Genomic DNA, 20,424 nt, shown 5'->3' with positions numbered 1-20,424 from the left:
TTTGAATTTTAGAGCTTGTATTTTCTATCTAATAATATTTTTATTCGACAGTATGAGTTTATTTCAAAATATGTTTTGTGATCCAAAGAATAGGAAAAAAAAAGGGGGGGGGGAAACAAGCCAATTCATGGGATCGGTCACGAACGTCTGAATTAAGAGTATTTTTCGAGCTCGGACTGAAACAAACTTCCCAGACCGTTATAAGCGAAGCGACTTAAGATTATTATTAAGCGACTTTCCTTTAATACAGCTTTGGTTATAAGCTTTTCAATTAATTTCATTATGGCCCAACTGGAACTCATGAAGTATTTGATGGCGGAAGAAAAAGTCATCAATGAAAAACTGAATTACTTCAAGAGACAGTTGCATCGCCTACAAGTAATTAATTCTTTGATAATACTGTACAAGTATATTTTCAACATTTTGAAATGTGATATGGAATTTTTTTCTTGATTGAGTTTAGCGTGATTTTGTTCAATTCATAGTAAAGATGCTTTTCAATGCAATGATCAAATACTTTTGTTTCAGCACTATTTTCACTATATTTGATTTCTTCTTTATTAAAGCTTGGTTGGAGAATAAAAACTTGGAAAAAATGACGAGGCCTCCTCACACGGAGCGATCGCGGCAAAATTACAACGATATGGGCGATTATACGATTGGCATCCGCCAATATACTTCGGCAGCATTGGGGGGGGGGGGGGGGTTCGGATTACCTGACTTTTGATGACAAGTGGGGGGGAGGGGTTTGAATGTTGATTATGTCATTAATCATCCTTTAATTTTATTTTGTGTATTTTTGTGTGCATTTATTTATTCACTATAAACTGAATACTTGGCCACACTTGGTATGGGCCCACACATTACACTATAGTGTCAACACCAGATACATCTTCAATAATTCCGTAAAATTGCATGGATAGCCAGGGCTGTCATTTCAACTTTTTCCAGGGGTGGGGGGCAAAGTGCATGTACTCAATGTATTTATAATTATATATATATATAATATATAATCTCTCTCTCTCTATATATATATATATACCATGTACTAAAAATGGTATATACAGAAATATATATATTTCTATATATATATATATATATATATACACCATTTTTAGTGTATTTTAAAAGCCCGGGCTTCCCCCTGACCCCCCAAATGACGGGCCTGGTGATAGCTAAATAGAAAGAAAGTATCTCAAATTACTCAAATGGTTGTTTTTAAGCAACCACCTTGACATTAGTGTGATCAACATCGCTGGAATTTAGAGAATCCATGATGAAGACTGCTCGCACCAACTAGCAATGGCAATTTGTACCACCCCATTAATTAATGCTAAAAACTTAGAACACAAGCTAAAAATATAGTGTGTTAATTATTCAGTTTATTATGGAAAAAATGATCCCTGTGCATTTATAGCAAAGTTCACTACAGAGCATCAGACAGTTGTGGTCAGACTCACTATGTATATTCTCGAAGGGCAATTTCAATCAGGAATCATATACAGGATCGACCTTTGAAGGGGTGCACAAAAGGCTTAGGGAGTGGAGCAAAACAAATTATTTTCCTTCAAATAGCATTGAAATTAACTTAAATTTATTGTAACATACAAAAAGGTATTTTCTTTCAATATTTTCATTTGTTTTAAAAAACATTTTTTGCATCAAAAATATTTTTGCGTTAATCTTCCGTGTATATGACTCTGCTCCCTGTATGCTGCAGGAAGTAGGGGAGTCATAGTTTTACTTACTTTTGCTGATGGGGAGGGGGTCAGAAATTGACAAAAATCTGCTGATATAATACTTGAATAGCCTTTCCAGGACAAGTGGATAACGATCCTGTTTATTCAAGTTTCATTACCATTTTTCAGAGGTTTTTGGTTGGACCTTTTGAATTCCCTTCTAAGTCCAAAATTTCCATAGAGCAGCACCAAATTTCTACATCATGCTGCGGAATCAGCATTTTGGTAAACAATTTTACTAACAAAGTGTGATCTCATAAACTTAAAGGCCATCCTGAGCTGTAAACACATTGGTAATACACACTCTGGCATGGATATTTGAATTTTTTTTTTGCTCAAAATTTCCATCCCTTTATTAAGTCATCCACAAAATTTCACAATTTTCTGCTGTAGGCAGCTATGAAATAGGGTTCTTAATTATGGACACCCTATATACAGTCCTCTAAGAATGAGATAACAATTGGCATCACGTCAGAAGATTCTTTTCTTTTATGTAAAGTGACTGCACATGGAGAATTACACATTTGTGTTTTCTTGTTTGGCTTCTTCAGTGCTATTGAGGCCTACTTTTTGGTAAAATTTCCTACTTTTCCAGTTTTGTCCTACTTCTTGTCGTACTTTTCCTACTTTTTTACCAAAACCTATCAACAAAATTTGCATAATTGATTTTAATTGAGGGAATCATCGATATAATGCCAAATAATGCAAATGTAGTAGATTGCAATTAATGATTCTGCCAAAGCAGAAATTGTATAATTTTTAAAGTTATTTGGGAGGGATGTATGTGGACCAATTGGTTTATTAATTTTTCATTTGCTTAATTTGAGGGTTCAACAAGTAGAGTAGTCATTAAAAACTTCTGCCTGGTTGAAAAAATAATAATTTTGTAGATTCCTGTATATAAAAAGAACATTCGGGAAAACCAGTTGTTGCTTCATGGTCTTGGACAGTAACTAACATTCATCATTAAAAATTATGGCAGTTGGATACATGGGCCTATTCTAGGTTTTGTGACTCTGATGGTACCCAATAACATTCAATAGGTCAAGTTTTCAGGATATAGCTCCATCTGTGTGTGAAGTTTCAAACTTTTTTTTTAAATTTATCAAAAAAAAACAAACAAACTCTAGGCCCATGATAAGTATTTCAGAGCGAACCCAACTTTTTTATGTCAGTTGATTTTTTATTAAATTTTAAAATGTGTCCTCAAGTTTTCACCCACTCCGTAATATTCTTATATAGTACAATGCTTCAATTTCAATTAGTATTTAGTCTAATAGAGTCAGCACTCCATTTTTTAAACCTCCAGTTTGCGAGCTGCATGTTTTTACAATATAATCTCTTTGTCTCTCAAACAATATACTATTCCTTTAAACATCTTTCTTATTTACAAACACATGATTTCATGAATCAGTTTCTCACGTCTGTGTGAGTAGAACCTGAGTCATTATGCAATAAGTTACATTATACGGGTTCTTAATAATCAGCATCGAATGTATGTTACCTTTTTAATCTTGATTCCCCATATTTAGTCTAGGGATTTTTTTAATTTTTTCAGTATTTTCAAATTTGATTGATTCTGTTACCATATTATATTATTTACAATATGCTGTGTGATTGCAGTTATAATAACTGTTCTTTTCAGATTAGAAGTTTTATTACATTCAGTATTCAACATTTACTTTAATAATTGACTGTGCAATAGACCATTAAACGGTGCATATAGATTTTATATTTGATTCAAATGTATTGATATAGTTACAGGAAGTTAAACTGTTGGAAATCCAGCGGAAAGAGGCTGAAAAACTTGGCAAAGCATCAAATAAATCTGGTGAATCAATTGAGGTATGTTCAAAGAGGCTATTGAGTTTCAAGGTTTACTTTGTAACCAGTTTTTATTTTGAAATCCTTTGTTTTAATTTTTTTTCATATGTTTACAGAAGAGAATATCTAAATTGGGTCTGCACAAATCGAAAAAAATGTACATGCTTAGTCTACATATAGAAATCTTACATATAGAAAACGTATTATCTAAGGGGGTGCAGGAAGGAAAATGATTGGGAACCACTGATATAGTTGAAGATATACTTTTTTCTCTGTGCAAGCTGAAAATAAAATCTTTTTTTTCAGCAATAGTTTAGAATTTATTTTTCTGTTGTGAAAGATAGATGACACTCAGACATGGATCCAATAGGTGGATAGAATCTGAAAGAGTGTGGATACAATACAGGTTAATATTCAAAAATCCTGCAATTTCTGGACCAGATGTATAAGGGTTGCTGTCCTTTACAGAATGAAAATTTGACACTTTAGTAAACAGCAAATGAAATTTTAATACTATCCCACTAAATAGAATGGTTCTACAGAATTTTGGTTGAACATCTGTTCTTTCAGGAAACTGATGCACAAAATGATAAATTTGCAAATGCGCTCAAAAAATCCAGGACAGGGATCTGAAGGGATCGGAGTACAGATGGCTAGATTTTTTTCATGTCAACATGTACAAGCTGTACCAATCTGTCATAGAATACTGTAGGGAAATTTTGAAAGGAAAAAAAATCAAGAACATATATTTATATGCCTGTATCATTTTAAGAATTTCATTTCAAGAAAGCAAATAAAATCATAAATAGATGATTGAGCAGGCCACTAAGGCCATCATCTAAAAACAATGAGAGCAGTTTAAAAGTTAAGACTGCTATGGTTAAATGATAGTCACCTTTGTCCATACCTATGCAAAAAATAGCTTTTAACTTAAATTGTGACAAGATTTAATGATATTTTTGTTAGTCTTAAGCTAAGGTATTTGTAAATGTGGTTGCTAGTTTTGTGGAAAGGATAATTGATATTATTAATTTTATGAGCCTACATTATATTTCTTTCATTTTCATTTTATCTGTTTTGCATTCATTGGAAAATTTTACTTTGTCAAAACAATGCATATTCTCTTATCCAGCCCCCCAAAAATGAAGAAGAAGAACAGAAGTTCAAAATTGGCGAGGAGTTGGATTTAGATGTGGATGACACAGTGAAAGGTGAGTGACTGCTAAAAAACATTTTTGTTTGTTTTTCCCAAAAAATTTAGTTTTATATTGCATTTTTTTTATAAACTCCATTTTCTAACTATATTAAAAAAAAAAACCAGAAGAACTTCAGTTTGTTCAGCACATGCTCATAATCCAAAACACTCGTAAGTGCTTTGAGATATGAGTGTTTTGGCAATCTCAAAGCACTTACTTATAGGATAATACTTATGGATAATACTTACTTATAGGATAAATAATAGAAACTGAAATGATTCATTTCATGAATGTCTCCCTCGCACCAGCCATTATTCTTTTCAAAGATAAAGCTCAGATTAATTTGTTTTACATTATTGTATTTTTACTTATTTTATATTGATGGCTTGAGTATTTTCTAAATGATACAGAAGAGCAGGCAGGGCCGCAACTAGAAGCAAAAATATACTCTGTTGCCTGGTGCCAGTGTCCATTTTTGGCAATCCCCCCCCCCCCATTGTAATTTTGAACGGAAAAACAGTAAACTCATCACCCTTCCTGATCCAGCCCACCTGATTTTACCCACTAACCCACGTTTAGTTAGGACCCTTAAAGCAGGGGCTTGAGTTTGAAATCCCTGTTTTCATGAACACAGAAAAACAGTCTATCATGAGCTTCTGCTGTGAATGTCATTATTAGGGCTCGGATTTTTATTACCTAAAAATCGTAAAAATATGCAAGCAGTGCAGTTATGACCTAAAAAACACAAAAATATGAGGGGTATATATATATGGGTAGTGGCAGCTACCAAACTAGACAATTTTGGGGATAAAAAAATTTAAAAATAATTTTTACTTCAAAATATAATGCAAAAAGCAACAGTTTATAGAGCTTTGGAATTTTAGTGACAGGGAGTGATGACAAAACCAAGTCTGCCCCTTCTGACAAAAATCCCTGTGATGAAAATGCATTGATTTTGAGTCGAATGAATAAGATCTTTCGTACATGCTCAGCATGCCATTCAGAGTTTCCCTTCAGAAGCATAGCAAGAAGATCCTCCGAGAATGAAGAAGTGGCTACTTGGAATGCAAAAGAATTTTTCCAAAAAAAGACAAAAATTTGCATTGTAAGTGCATATCACTACTATTAAACCATGCATGCACCTCATCCATATTCCTCTGTGGAACTTCTAATTCATTGGTTTATGTTGGAATATGTGTGTATATATTTTGAACCTAACATGAAGTTTGTTTGTGTAATGCTTGTTGTGTGAAGTGCTGCTATCTACCATAAATTTTTTAACTATGAGTGCTACACCTCTGTGGTGAGACTTTTCAATGGGTGGGGATGGGGGGTGCTTGCATTCTTGCCTCAAAGTTGGGAATCATAGAATACCAACTTCAGCTGACCACCACTATGGCAATGTTGGAGGTCATGACAACATCTATAGCACTGAAAAAAATGCATACAGATAAAAATTCTCACTGATAAATGACCAACAAAAAGTCCATCCCTTAAAAATTTCCTAAAATATGATCATTCGATCATTTTTGTCTCACCACGGTCATTTTCTGCATGCGAAGGCTAATTAGACCGGGACCTACAATTTATTTTCTATACTCATAGAGAGGTTGGTGCTCTAACCCCTCAATGGGGGACTCCCGGCAGTAGCAATTTTTTGCTGCGGTCAAGTCACCATTTTTTTTGTTGTAACCCTGTGTCAGGAAAGTTTTTTGAGAAGGACGAACTGGGTATCGAACTCACGACACCTCTAAACATCCTTTGGTACTTTGGGTGAGTATCTTATCGACCTGGGCTACCGCGCCCCCTAAAATATGACTGATCACTAAAAAATGCTTAAAATATGACCAATAGCTTAAAAATACTCAAAACATGACTTGTCATAAAAATCCAAGCCCTAGTCATTATAATTGGTAATAGCATCTTAACAAATTCTGCCTCATGCGGATGAAGAAATGGCCTGTCTAAATTATTGAAAGTTTCATTGGTATACATTAGCAGCAGAGTGGGGGGGGGGGGAGACGTTCAAGCAGAGATTCAATATTTGGCCAGAATGTACCTGGATACACAGTGCATACAGCAGTGTGGGGATTTTCATTGTCCATAGACACTGGATAGATGTCTAGAAATTGGGACTTGATAAAAATTTTCAACATTTCAGTGTAAAAGTATCAGTTTTACCACTGCATATTTTTGCCACTAAATATCCACTTTTTATCCACTAAGTATCTTTTACCATTGAGATAAAGATGAAATGTCCAATGAAGTAATTCAAAATAGAAATTAAAACACCTAATGTAACTAACCCCTTCTTCAGTAAAAAAATAAGAAAATGGTCTGTCATTTTCCATCTGTGGTGTCAGGGTGCCCTGTCACCCAGGTTTACATGAGAACACATCCAAGGCCATGTTTATCCAGAGCATATATCAAGTGATTGAATAGCATCTGTTTCTTGAACATCACATGAAAAGAATTCAAAAAAATCTGTCCTGGAACTTTTCTGAACCGTCCTCCTAAGCTAGAATGACTGGTGCTCCTAAATTCAAAATTAATTCACAGTTATAAAGAAAAAAAAGGGAAAATGTTTCATATATATATATATATATGCTGCTCACACAATTTCCTGTATTATACTTTTATCCTCTTATTTAAAATATTTTCCCTGGTTTAAAAAAATCAGATAAAACCAAAATTTTTATTCATTAAATCATAGAAAATAGTATCATGGTTAAGATTAACACATATGCACTGGGAAAATTGAGGAATTTGCTATATCAGGTTCAAAGTATACAAACCCTTTTTTCTTTTGCTGGTATGTGCAAATAGCCTTTAAAATTAACTGGTTTCATTGAAATGCTATTTCATTTGTTTGCAGTTTTTGTACATTATATTTTGAGTTTTATTTTCTTTATTCTCCAGCATTTGCTACTATGAAAAAGGAATGAAAAGCAGCCATCCTAGGGAGAAAGCACGAAAACTCACTTCACATTCATTTGTTTTTAAAGAAATAAAAACTTTTATCATTTGTTATACTTTCATTTCATTCCAAGTCATTTTTATCAGGGTAAAACTATTTGACACATTGTAGGCAGTTCACTAATTCACTTTTCCCAGATTAGGTTTGAAATTGAGTGTTTGAATGATTCTAAATGAGGCTTTTTGGATCATGTGATATCTCCCTCTTTCTTTGAGTGGGATGCAAACCATATCCAAGGTAACCAATATGGCAACTCATGAAAGAGAAGTCTAGCTTAAAGAATTTTTTTTTTGTGATGGGCGCTAGATATTTCGAGGTGTTAGATAATGTTTTGAAGTTCAAGTTATCTATCCTCTTTGTTTCTGCTTTAAAAAAAGCTCAATTGAAGCGGCAGAATTTCTTCAATGTACTTTATGTGCCCATAATTGATTTTAACATGGATTATACATTCAAAACTATGTAGATTGATGCAGGCATGCTATGATGATATTAAAAGGCAATATGGAGACATAAGTTTCATTATGATGCTTGAGAACATATGAATAAAAAGTTGAAAGCATTGTTATTGCATGGATATCCAACTCTAAAGTATATATATAGTTCTGGCTAATTATTTTATATTTAATTTTATGGGCTTCACATACACCTCTATGCAAACTCAATATTTCAAAAATTAAAAATTCATTTAAATTTTTAAAATTATTGATATGTGGCGGGAAAACCCCACTAAATTTCCACACATTTCTACACAATCAGCAGTTTAAACATTGCTTTCTATGAGGATCAACTTGTGCTAGTTCCTCAAAGTGATGATGATTATGACATCTATTCAAAACCTCATAATTCTGAGGCCGTCTAATAAGAGGCCAGAGGCATGCAAAAAGGCCTTCAAGGCAGATGAAAATCTTTCTACTACAAAGAATTATGTCCCCCTTTGGGTGGAAATCGGGGGGTGGGGGGAACTGAATGGCACACACATACAGTAAACTCTTCATTGAAGAAATATTTTTCACACAGTGAAAGAATATGTCAGAGCCGTACAGCTTTCGGGTGACACTACAGTGAGTCAAGACCGACCATATTTACATCAGTAACGTATGTTTACAGATTGTTTTGCACTTGCGACGGTCGGTTATCTAGACCAGTGGTTCTCAATTTTCGGATGCCTGCGGGCCCCGTTAATTACATTTTTGTGGGTGGAAGGATCAGACATACACACTTCTAATGGAAAATATAGGAAAAATGAAACAGTAAATCACTCGCGGCCCGGTTTGAGGGATGTCAGGGTCCGGCCGTTGAGAAACACTGATCTGGACAACCATTGACACGCTTTTTTTTCACCATTTAATACGCTTTGGTTTGCTCTAAGACGCCTTTCATATATTGTATAAAGGGGTTCTAGTTTGCTTTATTTAGAGATAGTCTATTATGTCGATAGTGGACTGCAATATCGTTGAGGCCAAAGCGCTTGAAGAAAGGACCGCTCTCTTCGAGTTGGTTGAGGCCAAAGCGTATTAAAGACTATTAATACGCTTAATAAAGATTAATGACGCTTAAATAAAGATTATTAATACGCTTTGGTTGAGGGTCTGTCGACAAAAGAAGTTCGCTCGACTTTAACCAAAGCTACATTGAGTTTCAAGCGGCCTTGGCTTTAACTAATGATAAAAAAAATTGAATTATAACAAAATTTGCTGCCATCTATGGTTTAGAAATAATACCAGTTGATAGTTTTTCATTTGCTTCTTGAATAATAGATGGCAGCACAAACTTTTTCTTCTTTGTTATACATTAATGAAGTGGAAATTTTTTTAAGGTCTGGAAACTTTGCTCTGCTCAGGCCGTCTATGTTATTATTTCGTGTACTTCTCTTCGTATTTCATTTTTTTCATCTGCTGAACATTCACTAAATATTCACAGTATAATCTGCAAAACGTGATGTTTACAACCCGTCGTAAGACCCTCGGTAGGTGTAGTGTAGCAGACGCTGAATATTATTCTCAATTTCGCTATATATATATTTCCCGCCCCCAAGGGCCGTAACTAGGCTGGAGCAACCTGGACCCCGAGCCGAATGGGGGCCCCTCACAAAAGTTTATACTTGTTTTACAAAATAATAATAACCCTTTCAAGTGGGCCTCCCTAAGGAAGAGTCCACCCCAGGGCCACGAGAAGACATGCTGCGGCCCTGATTTTCCCCACCTCGTAATTGCTGATGCACATAAATCATAGCAAATTCTTGTGTGTGGTGACAAAAAGCTTTCTCTTTGTGTCGATGGGTTGGCAATTTCTTTGGTGAGTAAAAGGTTCGAAGGGATGATGAAAATTTGTCAAAAGTGAAAAGTACGCAACTAAAGAAATCGCCAACGAAGAAAAAGGGTTGTTTACACACGCGCCAAGTATGTTTTTAGTTATAAGTTGTTAAGTACTTTAAAATATATGCAGATATTATGGACTCTATAAACGGTGTTTTGTTGTCAAATGATGTTATTGATAAGAAAAGAAACCGGATTCTATTTTTTTTTCCCAGTTAAGTATGCACATGTGCCAGTGATTATCGCCTTCGGAAGGGTGTCTTTATGCTCTTTGCATAGTTTATTTTGATCTTGAGAGTGAACGTCTTCACACTTTATCTTTTCCCGACAGCTTGAATTCCTTTGAAATATAGAATAGTGAAGTAGTTGGAAAACACAATTTTGTGAAACGTTGTAGACATGAAAACTACCAAAAGAAACTATGTAAAAATCAGAATTTTTGAAATAGTAGAAGTGTGGCATCCACATCCGGCCGCAAAGCACCTAGGCTGGTATCTTTCATGGGGCCTCAATAGTGAATTTATAGTGGGACAAAATGAAAAATGATAGAAATCGTTTCAGATTCCCCCTCGTGCTACCTTTGGGAGGGCCATAAGTAGGAGCTATGAGGCTTCAGGGTAAAAGAAGTTGAATCCGAAATAAATATTTTTTTGACGTATCGCCAGGAGGTGAAAAAAATTGAAGATTCAAGGAAATTAGACATAGATGTGAAGGGCACACATACCTCAAAATTGAAATCGTTTGGAATTTTTCCTCACGCAACTCCTTATTAAATGTACCGCCATCTATTGGTAAAAGTACAAAATCTAGTATTTAACATTAAGAAAAGTGCTGCACTGAATTTATGAAAAAAAAATTATTATTACTTTTTTGTTTCATGAATCAAAGCAGAATGATTTTCATTGTTCTGCAACGAGTCCTCAGCTGACTGAAACTGTTCTGCAGGAAAAACTACCATGATAGTGTTTTCTACACAGAAGAGTTCCTTTCTTGAAATTCTTACCGTTCTGCCATATATGTCATAATTTTCAACATGTTCTGCTCTCGGGCCTTAGAATTTTCTACGAATGCGAAAAAATTTCCTGCATGCACAGATTTTGGATGGCTTTTTTTACAAATATGGGAAATTCCTCTTGAGTTGCATCACTAGTTGCGGGAAAGAGAGCCGTTAGCTAAAAAAAAAACAACTCTCCTGCTTTTGCAAAGTTCTGTGCATGTGCTAGTTGGGCATGGCCTTGTACAAAAATTATCCAATGAGCATCTACTTAAGTAACACTGGGACAGTTTCTTTAAACACTTGGACAAGAGAGAGAGAGAAAATTTTTTCAGTTAAGTATTGTCCCGTGTAAAACCACTGTTCTTGCAAACAGGCCTTGAGACTAAATACCGGCATGTAATTAACACTAGAAGAGCCGAACATTATACCTATAAGGGCCACTGGCAGTTATTTTGACTGATGCTTTTTAGTGCAATATATTTAATATCTCTAAATTTTTAGAATAAAAAATAAGAATTATCCTACATGGTTAATTTGTTAATTTTAAAGAAATTTACCTTTTCTTAAGTATGCATATAGGTCTTGAAATTGTTTTCAAACGTTAAATATGAAAATTTAGAGGGCCAAGATATACCATAAAAAAGACAGATAAATATTTTGCATTTACATCACATCATACATTGCTCCATGTTGATGATGTCCACCTTCCTATATGTATATCACTGTCTTTTTTATTCACACAACTTAGTTTTTTGCAGACGCTATAGGTAACACATTATTATGCCACCATAAATTTGTACTATCGAGAAAAACTATAAGGGGCACTATTAAAATTTCATACTACAAATTAATTTATAAAGAATATGCAATTATATATATAAAACAAAAACACATCTTTACATTTCTTTTTCATCAGTATTATCTGATTCAGATCAGTCACTTCTGGAATCACTACTTTCTCTTTCATATACCAGAAAATCATGATCTTCATTGTCAGATATTGCATTGTAAGTCTCCTCAGCCTCAGATTTATTGTCTGAAATATAATTTAGTACTGATAAAATATCATTATTTTGTTGTAATACATCCTCCTTCTAAGAGCCATTTCTACACACTCTGAATGAATCAATGTTTCCTAGGAAGCTTTCGAAGCAAATGGTGGCATGCAAAGTTATGAAATGTCAAACTGAAACAAAAACAGCTGGCCAGGTGAACGATCACTAAAAGGATTCCCCCCGTGGGGGGGGGGGGCTCCTCTGGATTTCTTTTTTATTTTAAAAAATTAATTAAAAAAAATGCTTCAGTTAAAGATTTATAGATGGCATCTCAAGAGAGATGCAAGTAGGAAAGTGAAATTTTTTTTCGGCAAAAACATGAAAAACAACTATTCCTTGAAATTTCATTATCGATGAAGGTTCGCAAATATGGTTTGTACATGGTTTTTTCCCGAGGTAGTCTGATTCGTGTCTGTGGATTACACGCAAGAAATTATAGTTGTATTTATGGTTGATAATTGAGGATCGATGCTCTTGTATTCAGTAGACAAATTACTTGATCAAATGAACCAAGAAATTTTATTCATGTGCTATTATTGATACCGACTAACTTTTAATATTGTTCATTTTTGGTCAAGCACTGCTTTAAAGATAGACCAGTCAACTAGATTGCTTATGTACTCCAGCTGTTTGAAAAATGAGTGGTGGCCTTTGTCCGAGCAAAAGTACAGTATATATCGGAAATCTTCCATTCTCGTTGACCAATAATGATGTTCACAAGCTTCTTGAGAAATATGGTAAAGTTGTCAAGTAAGTTGGTTGCATTGATTGTGGTTGAACTTATTACTACAGTTGACTCTTAATTTTATGAACCTCCAATTTATGAACTGCACATTTTTTCAAACTAATCTTCTGGTCCCAAACAATATATTATTTCTTCAAATTCTTTTCTATTTGCGACCTTTCGATTTTACGAACCATTTCATGTCTGTACAGGTTTGTAAACACAAGTGTTATAATATTGCGTATTATAATAGTGTGTGTTTTATAGTAACAATATAATTTATATATATATATGTTATTAATTATATTATTACTATATATGTTATATTATATTCTCTGCATCCATAAATCCTGTTAAAGAAGAACCAGCCACGATGACATAACCGAGAATCGTCTAACTGAAATATATACCATTTGAAAAATTATTACATTGCTTTATGCAAACAATATTTTATCAATATATTTCTTTTAGAGTTACGACAGTGAAAGATAAGGAAACACACAAGAGCACTGGTGTTGCATTTGTCTTATTCTTAAAGAAAGAAAATGCTCAAAGCTGTGTTCAAGCGTTAAATGGAACACAACTCTTTGGAAGAACTTTGAAATGTAACATCGCCAAGGACAATGGTAGAGCATCCGAATTTATTCGGCGGAAAATTTATAAGGACAAATCTCGTTGTTATGAATGTGGGGTAGGTTCCGTTTAATGAACTTTATATAGCAGATTAATATGTAAATTATGACTGGTTAATGATATTATTTTAATTAATGACCAATTAGAATAGAATTTTCCTGTCCTGCAAAATAGGGGTGCATACATTTCCATGTGCATTTGCTTGATTCACTTATAATTATCTTCAATCAAGACAACATTTATCATTAATAATGAGTATGTCACCAAAGTTGTTAATTTTATTTTTGCAAAATATTGCATCTTTCATTTTCTGTGTTGTGTATCAATTTTTCCTAAGATTAAAAATTTATTAAATTATCCAAAAAATGTAATCAACCACTTTAAAATGAAAGTCAAAGTTCATTGAATGTAATTCATACTTTATTCAATTAATTACCTCATTGATAATCCAAGTTTCTTAAGGTTTTAGCCCATCATGAGTTTGTTAATCTATCATAAGTTGAGAGTTGACAAACGGTTTCGTGATTTTTATACAGGTATTTGAAAATGATTGTTTGCCTGAAAATTTTCCACCAGTTGATTGTTTTGTGTTTGAATTTCTCCAGGAAGTTGGACACCTAAGTTATTTCTGCCCTCATAACATGCTTGGAGACAGAGAACCGGAGAAGAAAAAAAAGAAAAGAAAATTCAAAGATGAAAAAGGGGAGTAAGTATCCAAATTTTGTATCTGTGCTTTAGAATTTTCAGTGAAACAGCATATAGCAACAAACATTCATAGTTGTTGCACCGTTAATGTTGAAAAGTTATTTAGCAGGCCATGGCCAGGTAGTTGCAAGAGCTAAAAATAAATTTTCAAAGCTGTATGAATCACAGCTTTATTACAGGGAATTATATTACCAGCTTCGCACACAAGCATGTATCATACATGATATGCATATTAGGATGGATCAAAAAGTATAGGAAAATTTTTTTCTTCCACAATTACTTTTGGCTTGTGGTGGGAAAGTTGTGTCTTGGATGACACGGTTTTCATAATTTTTTTTATTTAAATCCATTCTTATCTTCCGGTGCCCCAAGCGCCCCAAAAATAATTAAAAATTGAAATTTTGATAAAAATTTATAAAAAATGAATTTTTTCGAAATTACTTATGGCCTGGGGTGGGAAAGTTGTGTCTTGGATATATATATTGCATAATATTTTTATTGAAATTCACTCATATCTTCTGGTGGAAAAGTAATCCAAAACTAGTTAAAAATTCCATTTTCATGAAAATTTATAAAAAAAAAAATTTGAAATTACTTTTGACTTACATGAAGTATAAATTTAAAAATCAAAGCAATAAATCATAAAATTTATAAAAATTGAACTTAAATGATGACTTTTTAATTGTATTAATTTGAAGATTTACATATTTCTAAATGTTGTAATGCATTTTGGTATTAAAATGTTTGATAAGGCTTCTTGATTTTACCTTATTCAATATGAAGCAGTGTCTCTTCTCTACACCACTTTCTGACGCCTCAGACACTAGGTGAATGCATCTTTCAACTGCTTGGGTATGGCATGAATATTTCACTATTCCTTGCAACTTTTACCATGGCTTCCAACGTTTACTATTCTAAATAATTTTATACATTTAATAATAAACAATAAATGGTTTTTCATCCTCTGCCTGTACTAATTTTCCCTTGAAATCGACTATTTAACTCATTTTTTTATTTTTTATTCAAAATTTGCATAAAAATATATTTTTGGTGAATATTTAAGTGTCTTGGGGCACTGGAAGAAATTAATTGAAGTTGAAAAAATTTTGCATTTATGCTAGTAGTATGCTTAAAAGACAACTTTTGCACCCCAAGCCGATTCTTTTATCAACATTTCAATTTTTCGATCCACCATAATGCATATGTACTGCAACTGTATAATGATAGTTATCAAGGACGGGCTTAAGTATTTAGCAGCTCAGTGCAAAAACAGCTTTGCGGACCTCTAAACAGTTTCCCAATCTCTCAGTGTCCACAAACACCCTGGTGCATGCCAGATTTACATTGATACCAGAGAAGTAAACTGCTATTTCATGTTTCATGGCCATAAAAAAAAATCCATTTGACAATAAATTTGGATGATGGTGCTCACTTCTTAGCTAAAAAATTGTGAGTGGAAATTGTCCTTAGACACATAACAGTTGCAGGGCTAGAGAACCAATTATCTACCCAAGGCTGCAACTAGATTATTTAGTCGGGCAAGCATGCATTATTAGGTCAGAGAGTTTTAATGCCTGAATTTTAGAGGTCTGGCCCCAACATCCTGCAGAAGAGCCCCTAGGCAAATTTATAGTGTGAAAAACAAAGCGATAAGAATCGGCCCGTGCTAGAGCCCGGTCATCCCCACCCTTGTAGAGGTCGTGGGCAGAATTTCGAGCTATTTGCTTTGTTAACGTTTAGTCAAACCAAAAGAAAATTTAAAGTCAAAATTTCATCAAAGTATTTTTATCCAGTTTTGCGGCCCAGTGGAGCCGCACCCTTCGCACCTGCCTAAGTCTGGTCCTGGTTATAAGTATGCAATTTTTAAAAATGCAATAAATCAGCCAAAATCTAAGTGAAATTCAAAATTTTCATTTAATTTCATTCAACATATACTTTTATTTAATAATGAAAAATGGTATTAAGCATATGTCCACCTCCACTTCTTTGCAGGCACTCATCTGATCGTTAAAATTAATGATAACTCTTTCGCAGATGTCCTGTTGATTCATTTCCTTCAATGAAGTTTGTGCAAAGTGCTTACTTGGGACATTGATCAAGTGCCCACGAGCACAAAATCGGACACGAGCATCAAGCACTTTGGGTTATTCAGGGAGCACTGTGGTGCTCGAAAGCTATGGGTTGAAAATGTCTGTTGTAGGGAGTTCATATGAAGATCTTTTTTCAGTATTTAATGCACCAAAGATGTTGACATACCCAGCTGTTGTGAATGACAGCAAAGTGACTGCACAAGACTCGCTTGCACACTGTCTTGCACTGCTGCAGTGTTTTGTTTGTGTGATTTTATAGTTGCAACTTACCCAGATGCTTTGAATTTCTGTACCAACCTTGAAACTGTTGTTGCGGTTAAGGACCTTTGCACATCTCAAGATTGTGCTGTAACATCCCGGTCGAACCCCCAATTTATAATGTCCCTTTAAAGGGTTACACATGCCGGTACGAATTATCCTAAGTTAAGGCAGACAACAAGTTTGTTTTGTATCACTTCAATTGCTTTATTACACTTAGTTAATGAGAGTATATTACATTAAATTAAATTCGCTCGTTGAGAACAACCTTTTTTTAAGTTAAGTTTAATTCATTCATTAAGAACATTTTTTTAAAGTTGAAGTCATCTATTCCAAGATTCGTATCAATAAAAGTGGATGGGTTTCACCATTGAAAGTCCATATCCATTTAGATGGATTATTCCGTGCTGACGAATTATTTCGATTATATGCATTATCCATTTACATCCACTTTTTCTCTCGCAGACTAGAGACTCATTTACTCATTATCACGGTGCATGTCCATTCAATCCATTAGAACCAACCGAAGAGTAGAGTTCCATGTTTCAAGACAAGTCACCAGCAGCCAATGTTAGGTAGAAGATCTCACGATCACAAATGAAAGTCCATCAGTGTTTGGCCACATAAGCGTCGGAAGTTGGAGGAAATACTGGACGTTTCCATTAGCACCAAGTTAGAAGCTTCATCAAGAATAAACCGCTCGGGTTTCATCACCCAGTGAGGGCGGCCAATCACCAAACTGAAAACCTGTTATAAAACTTATTAGATTTTCATTGAAACATCTTCACCGGAACTGCCGGGAACAAGAGAACTAGTTATTTGTTATAACATTCTGTTAAGATTTCATTACCAAAGCCAAGATAAACTAGTTTTAGTTACTCAAGTTGTAAAAGTTGTAAATCAAATGAGTGCTGAGAAAAAAAAGTGATCGTGACAGTGTACGGCAGGTATTTAAAGGGGAAACCTCCAGCCGCACATGTCTAGACAAGCCGACATGGCTTCAAGATTATTTCATTTACATATCGTGATCGCAAGCTGGCAGCATCACGATCGGGCTTGATCCCTGCCACACGACCACCGTTGCTGATGAAAAACAACAAAAGTAAACATCAATATTTTTAAGTGATGATAATTTCAAACTTTTATGCCGGGGGGGGGGGCGCCCGTTTACGGAAGTCTTCCCATAGCACTCCCCGTTTTTGTAATGAGTTTTCGCAATAAGAATGCATTGCTCTATAGCTACAAAATGGAAAAATGACAAATGGTGTTCTAATCGCAGTGATAATAGATAACGAAAATGATAGGAATAATGCTGCCAATCTTCAAACCAAAAAATCATGCGCAATTAAAAAACTGTGTACTTTATGAAACACCCTTTAAATCCTAGCAGTTCATTAAATTCTACTTGTCAGAAACTACTGTAGGTTTTCTTTCATTTTTTGTAAATGTTATCCTACTCTTTCAATATCTTTTATCTATATTAATAGCAATTTAAACTAATGAAAATTTGAATGATTTCATTATATTTAACCCCCCCATTCTTACATCATTCTGATTCACTACCATTTTGAGAGTTGGATTTTGTTGGAATTTTAAAAGCATCCTAGTCAGTCTGTATCTTATATATATATGTCCAATATGTACCTACATGTAGCTTTTGACATGTTGTGGGACTTTTACTGTTGGGATGAGATGTTGTACAAGAATACAGCTTATGTCAAGTTTATGGAACCACAGAAAACCGTAGCATGTTGCCTTGAAGGAACAATAACAATTCATTCCATTTGTTAAAAGCTTCAGAATGTTTGCCTTTTTCTTCTTGCTCAGTTGGTTTTTTGCAATTAATTCCAGATATGGAGGAAGCGAAGAAGAATCTGAAGGTGAAGAAGAAAAAGAGGAGGAAGATCCAGCATTGGAAAGTCTTGGTGCTGCAATCAGATATCAGGTAGAATTTTATTCTAATTGTTGTTTAAAATGCACTACAATATGTTAACCTGTACCGCGTGTGAACATTCCAAAGATAGGTTCGCACTGTGTGTGCTCAGGTTTTTATGCAAATATGTCTAGCTTTTGTTGTTTTTTTTTCTTTTCTGCCTGTAACTATACTACCACAACTTTCCACCTTACGAAATTCTTGAGGCTTGGCACAAGTATCGCTAATGTACCAATGCAAAACAGATTCTCATGAGGAGCTGATTTATTGTACGTCTTGTAACTTGTCATCTTGTCCACATTATAAGGGAATTTGATAGATCCCTCAGGCACAACACATAGCACATGTAGTGTAGACTCAGTTTAAAGATTTCCATACTTTATTGGAATTTCATTATTTTTTCCACTTAATTTTTTTTTCTGTTTGTTAATAATTTAAAAAAAAGTTATTCGGCTTTGATATTGAATCTTCTCGTCATGTATAACTTTGTGGGTTTAATTCTATTTATGCAAACTACAATATAGGTTAACATATTAAACCTATAAATGAAATTATACATAACAAGTTGAACCGTATACTGTAGTTTGCATGATAATTTTTTTTTGAAATGCAGAAATGCAGTATACAAATATCAATCCGCAGCATTTTCAAAATATGAGTTTATGGTAGAAGATTTTAAATATATACTATATTGAATTTATTTACTATATTCAATTTATTTGTATGCATTAAAGCAAGAAAAAATGGAACAAGAAGAATACAGAGCAAAAGTAATATCTGGAGAATATGGAACTTCATCTGACACAGTCAAGAGAAAAAAATTCAAGAAAAGTGAATACTTCAGTGATGAAGAAGAAGAAGAGATAGATTAGCTTTTTTTGGGGGGGGGGGGAAGGACAGAAAATAACGTGTTGGTATTTTCATTTTATTACATTCATTATTATGTGTGTGTGGATTCTTCACTTATAAACGTATTGCATTGTAAATTCTGTTGTTACATTAAAAAAAGTCTTATTCGTAGTATTGAATAAACTATCACTTCGGATTATACTGTGATTTAGAAATTTCATGATATTCACTACTAATACTATAAAATTCTTTTGATTTCCACACAAAGATTTATACAAAACTTGAATTTATTCACATTTAAAACAAAATATTTTAGGTGTTAAAAAATTAGTAAATTTTTTTCCTCATTTATAAGCACCTAGAGATGGGGGAAAAGGTCCAGTTATAGCATTGGCAACTAAATTTACCTGGCAATCTACTTTATGACTTTCACTTACGATTCCTATGTGAAATGCCTTTGTTACAGTCTTTGCTATTTAATTTCCTGTACATTTTCACCAAAAATACATCCACCAAAAAATTGCATTTTGTCCTTCATCGAGATTAAATAATCAATCTGAAGTACAACTGCAAAAATATTTACGATTTATGCCAACAAAAATTTTTATTGTACAGATTTTCATTAAGAAATTTACATTAAAAAAATGGTCCATCGCAGCTTGCTGACTAGTGATGAGTCCTTGAGTTATGACTAAAACTGTGATTTTTTTCCATTGAATGTGAATAAATAAGTCATTAAAGAAAAAATCAAAAACATTCATGTAAATATCGCAGCATAGATCAAGAATTTCTAAAATGTTTACGTTTGAGGCTCTCTGGGGAATGAAATTAGAATATCTCATGGTACCTCATATCAATATCCATCCATTCTGCTGACACCTTAAAGTTCTGTGATGCACAGCCTGCAGTCAACTATACAGCTTCATCTTCGAAATGCTCCGCGGCACTCCACAATAACATATCACTATTATAAGCTATATTAAACGAAAATCACACTGGTGTAGAGCAGACATAAAGCTGTGCTTTACTTTTTCACCCTTCAGGAACCTTTGAAATAATTTTAAACAAAACTAAAATTCTTTCCTATTGCTATCTATCACAATAGCAGAAGGTATTGTAGCACGACTTT

General features: G+C 33.9%; 1 protein-coding gene and 2 long non-coding RNA genes across 4 annotated transcripts; 2 read left to right on the top strand and 1 right to left on the bottom strand.

The window, feature by feature from the left end:
- Positions 1-148: 148 nt before the first annotated feature.
- Positions 149-7,791, top strand: LOC149086446 (uncharacterized). Its single transcript, XR_016196090.1, has 4 exons — positions 149-378; positions 3,498-3,584; positions 4,696-4,774; positions 7,679-7,791. It is a non-coding gene; the product is annotated as an uncharacterized LOC149086446 (long non-coding RNA).
- LOC149086447 (uncharacterized) lies at positions 4,091-7,676 on the bottom strand. Its single transcript, XR_016196091.1, has 3 exons — positions 7,555-7,676; positions 7,066-7,295; positions 4,091-4,269 (listed from the first exon to the last, which is right to left on the bottom strand). It is a non-coding gene; the product is annotated as an uncharacterized LOC149086447 (long non-coding RNA).
- Positions 7,792-8,820: 1,029 nt separating the features above from the next.
- LOC149086445 (zinc finger CCHC-type and RNA-binding motif-containing protein 1-like) lies at positions 8,821-19,494 on the top strand. Of its 2 annotated transcripts, none has more exons than XM_089255559.1 (6): positions 8,821-10,135; positions 12,682-12,853; positions 13,299-13,518; positions 14,066-14,166; positions 18,365-18,458; positions 19,181-19,494. In XM_089255559.1, exons 2-6 carry the CDS (start codon positions 12,741-12,743, stop codon positions 19,316-19,318), a joined length of 666 nt encoding a protein of 221 aa, XP_089111685.1. In that variant the 5' UTR covers positions 8,821-10,135; positions 12,682-12,740; the 3' UTR covers positions 19,319-19,494. The 2 variants fall into 2 exon arrangements, with proteins under 2 accessions (XP_089111685.1, XP_089111684.1); XM_089255558.1 differs by having other exon boundaries at positions 9,523-9,702.
- The last annotated feature ends 930 nt before the right edge of the window (positions 19,495-20,424 follow it).

The sequence above is a fragment of the Pholcus phalangioides genome, unplaced genomic scaffold (assembly GCF_987345545.1).
Source record: "Pholcus phalangioides strain wild (caught in Gottingen) unplaced genomic scaffold, Ppha-v1.0 ptg000004l_1, whole genome shotgun sequence".
In the NCBI taxonomy this organism is placed as follows: Eukaryota; Metazoa; Arthropoda; class Arachnida; order Araneae; family Pholcidae; genus Pholcus; species Pholcus phalangioides.
The sequence above is the reverse complement of the archived record's forward strand: the minus strand, read 5'-3'. Positions and strand labels throughout refer to the sequence as shown.

What these genes read in the sequence shown, in the direction of transcription:
- LOC149086445 (XM_089255559.1), top strand. Translation starts at nt 12,741, where the DNA reads ATGAGTGGTGGCCTTTGTCCGAGCAAAAGTACAGTATATATCGGAAAT. An exon ending in CTCGTTGTTATGAATGTGGG is followed by an intron (nt 13,519 to 14,065) that starts GTAGGTTCCGTT and finishes GAATTTCTCCAG; the next exon opens with GAAGTTGGACACCTAAGTTA. An exon ending in GTGCTGCAATCAGATATCAG is followed by an intron (nt 18,459 to 19,180) that starts GTAGAATTTTAT and finishes TATGCATTAAAG; the next exon opens with CAAGAAAAAATGGAACAAGA.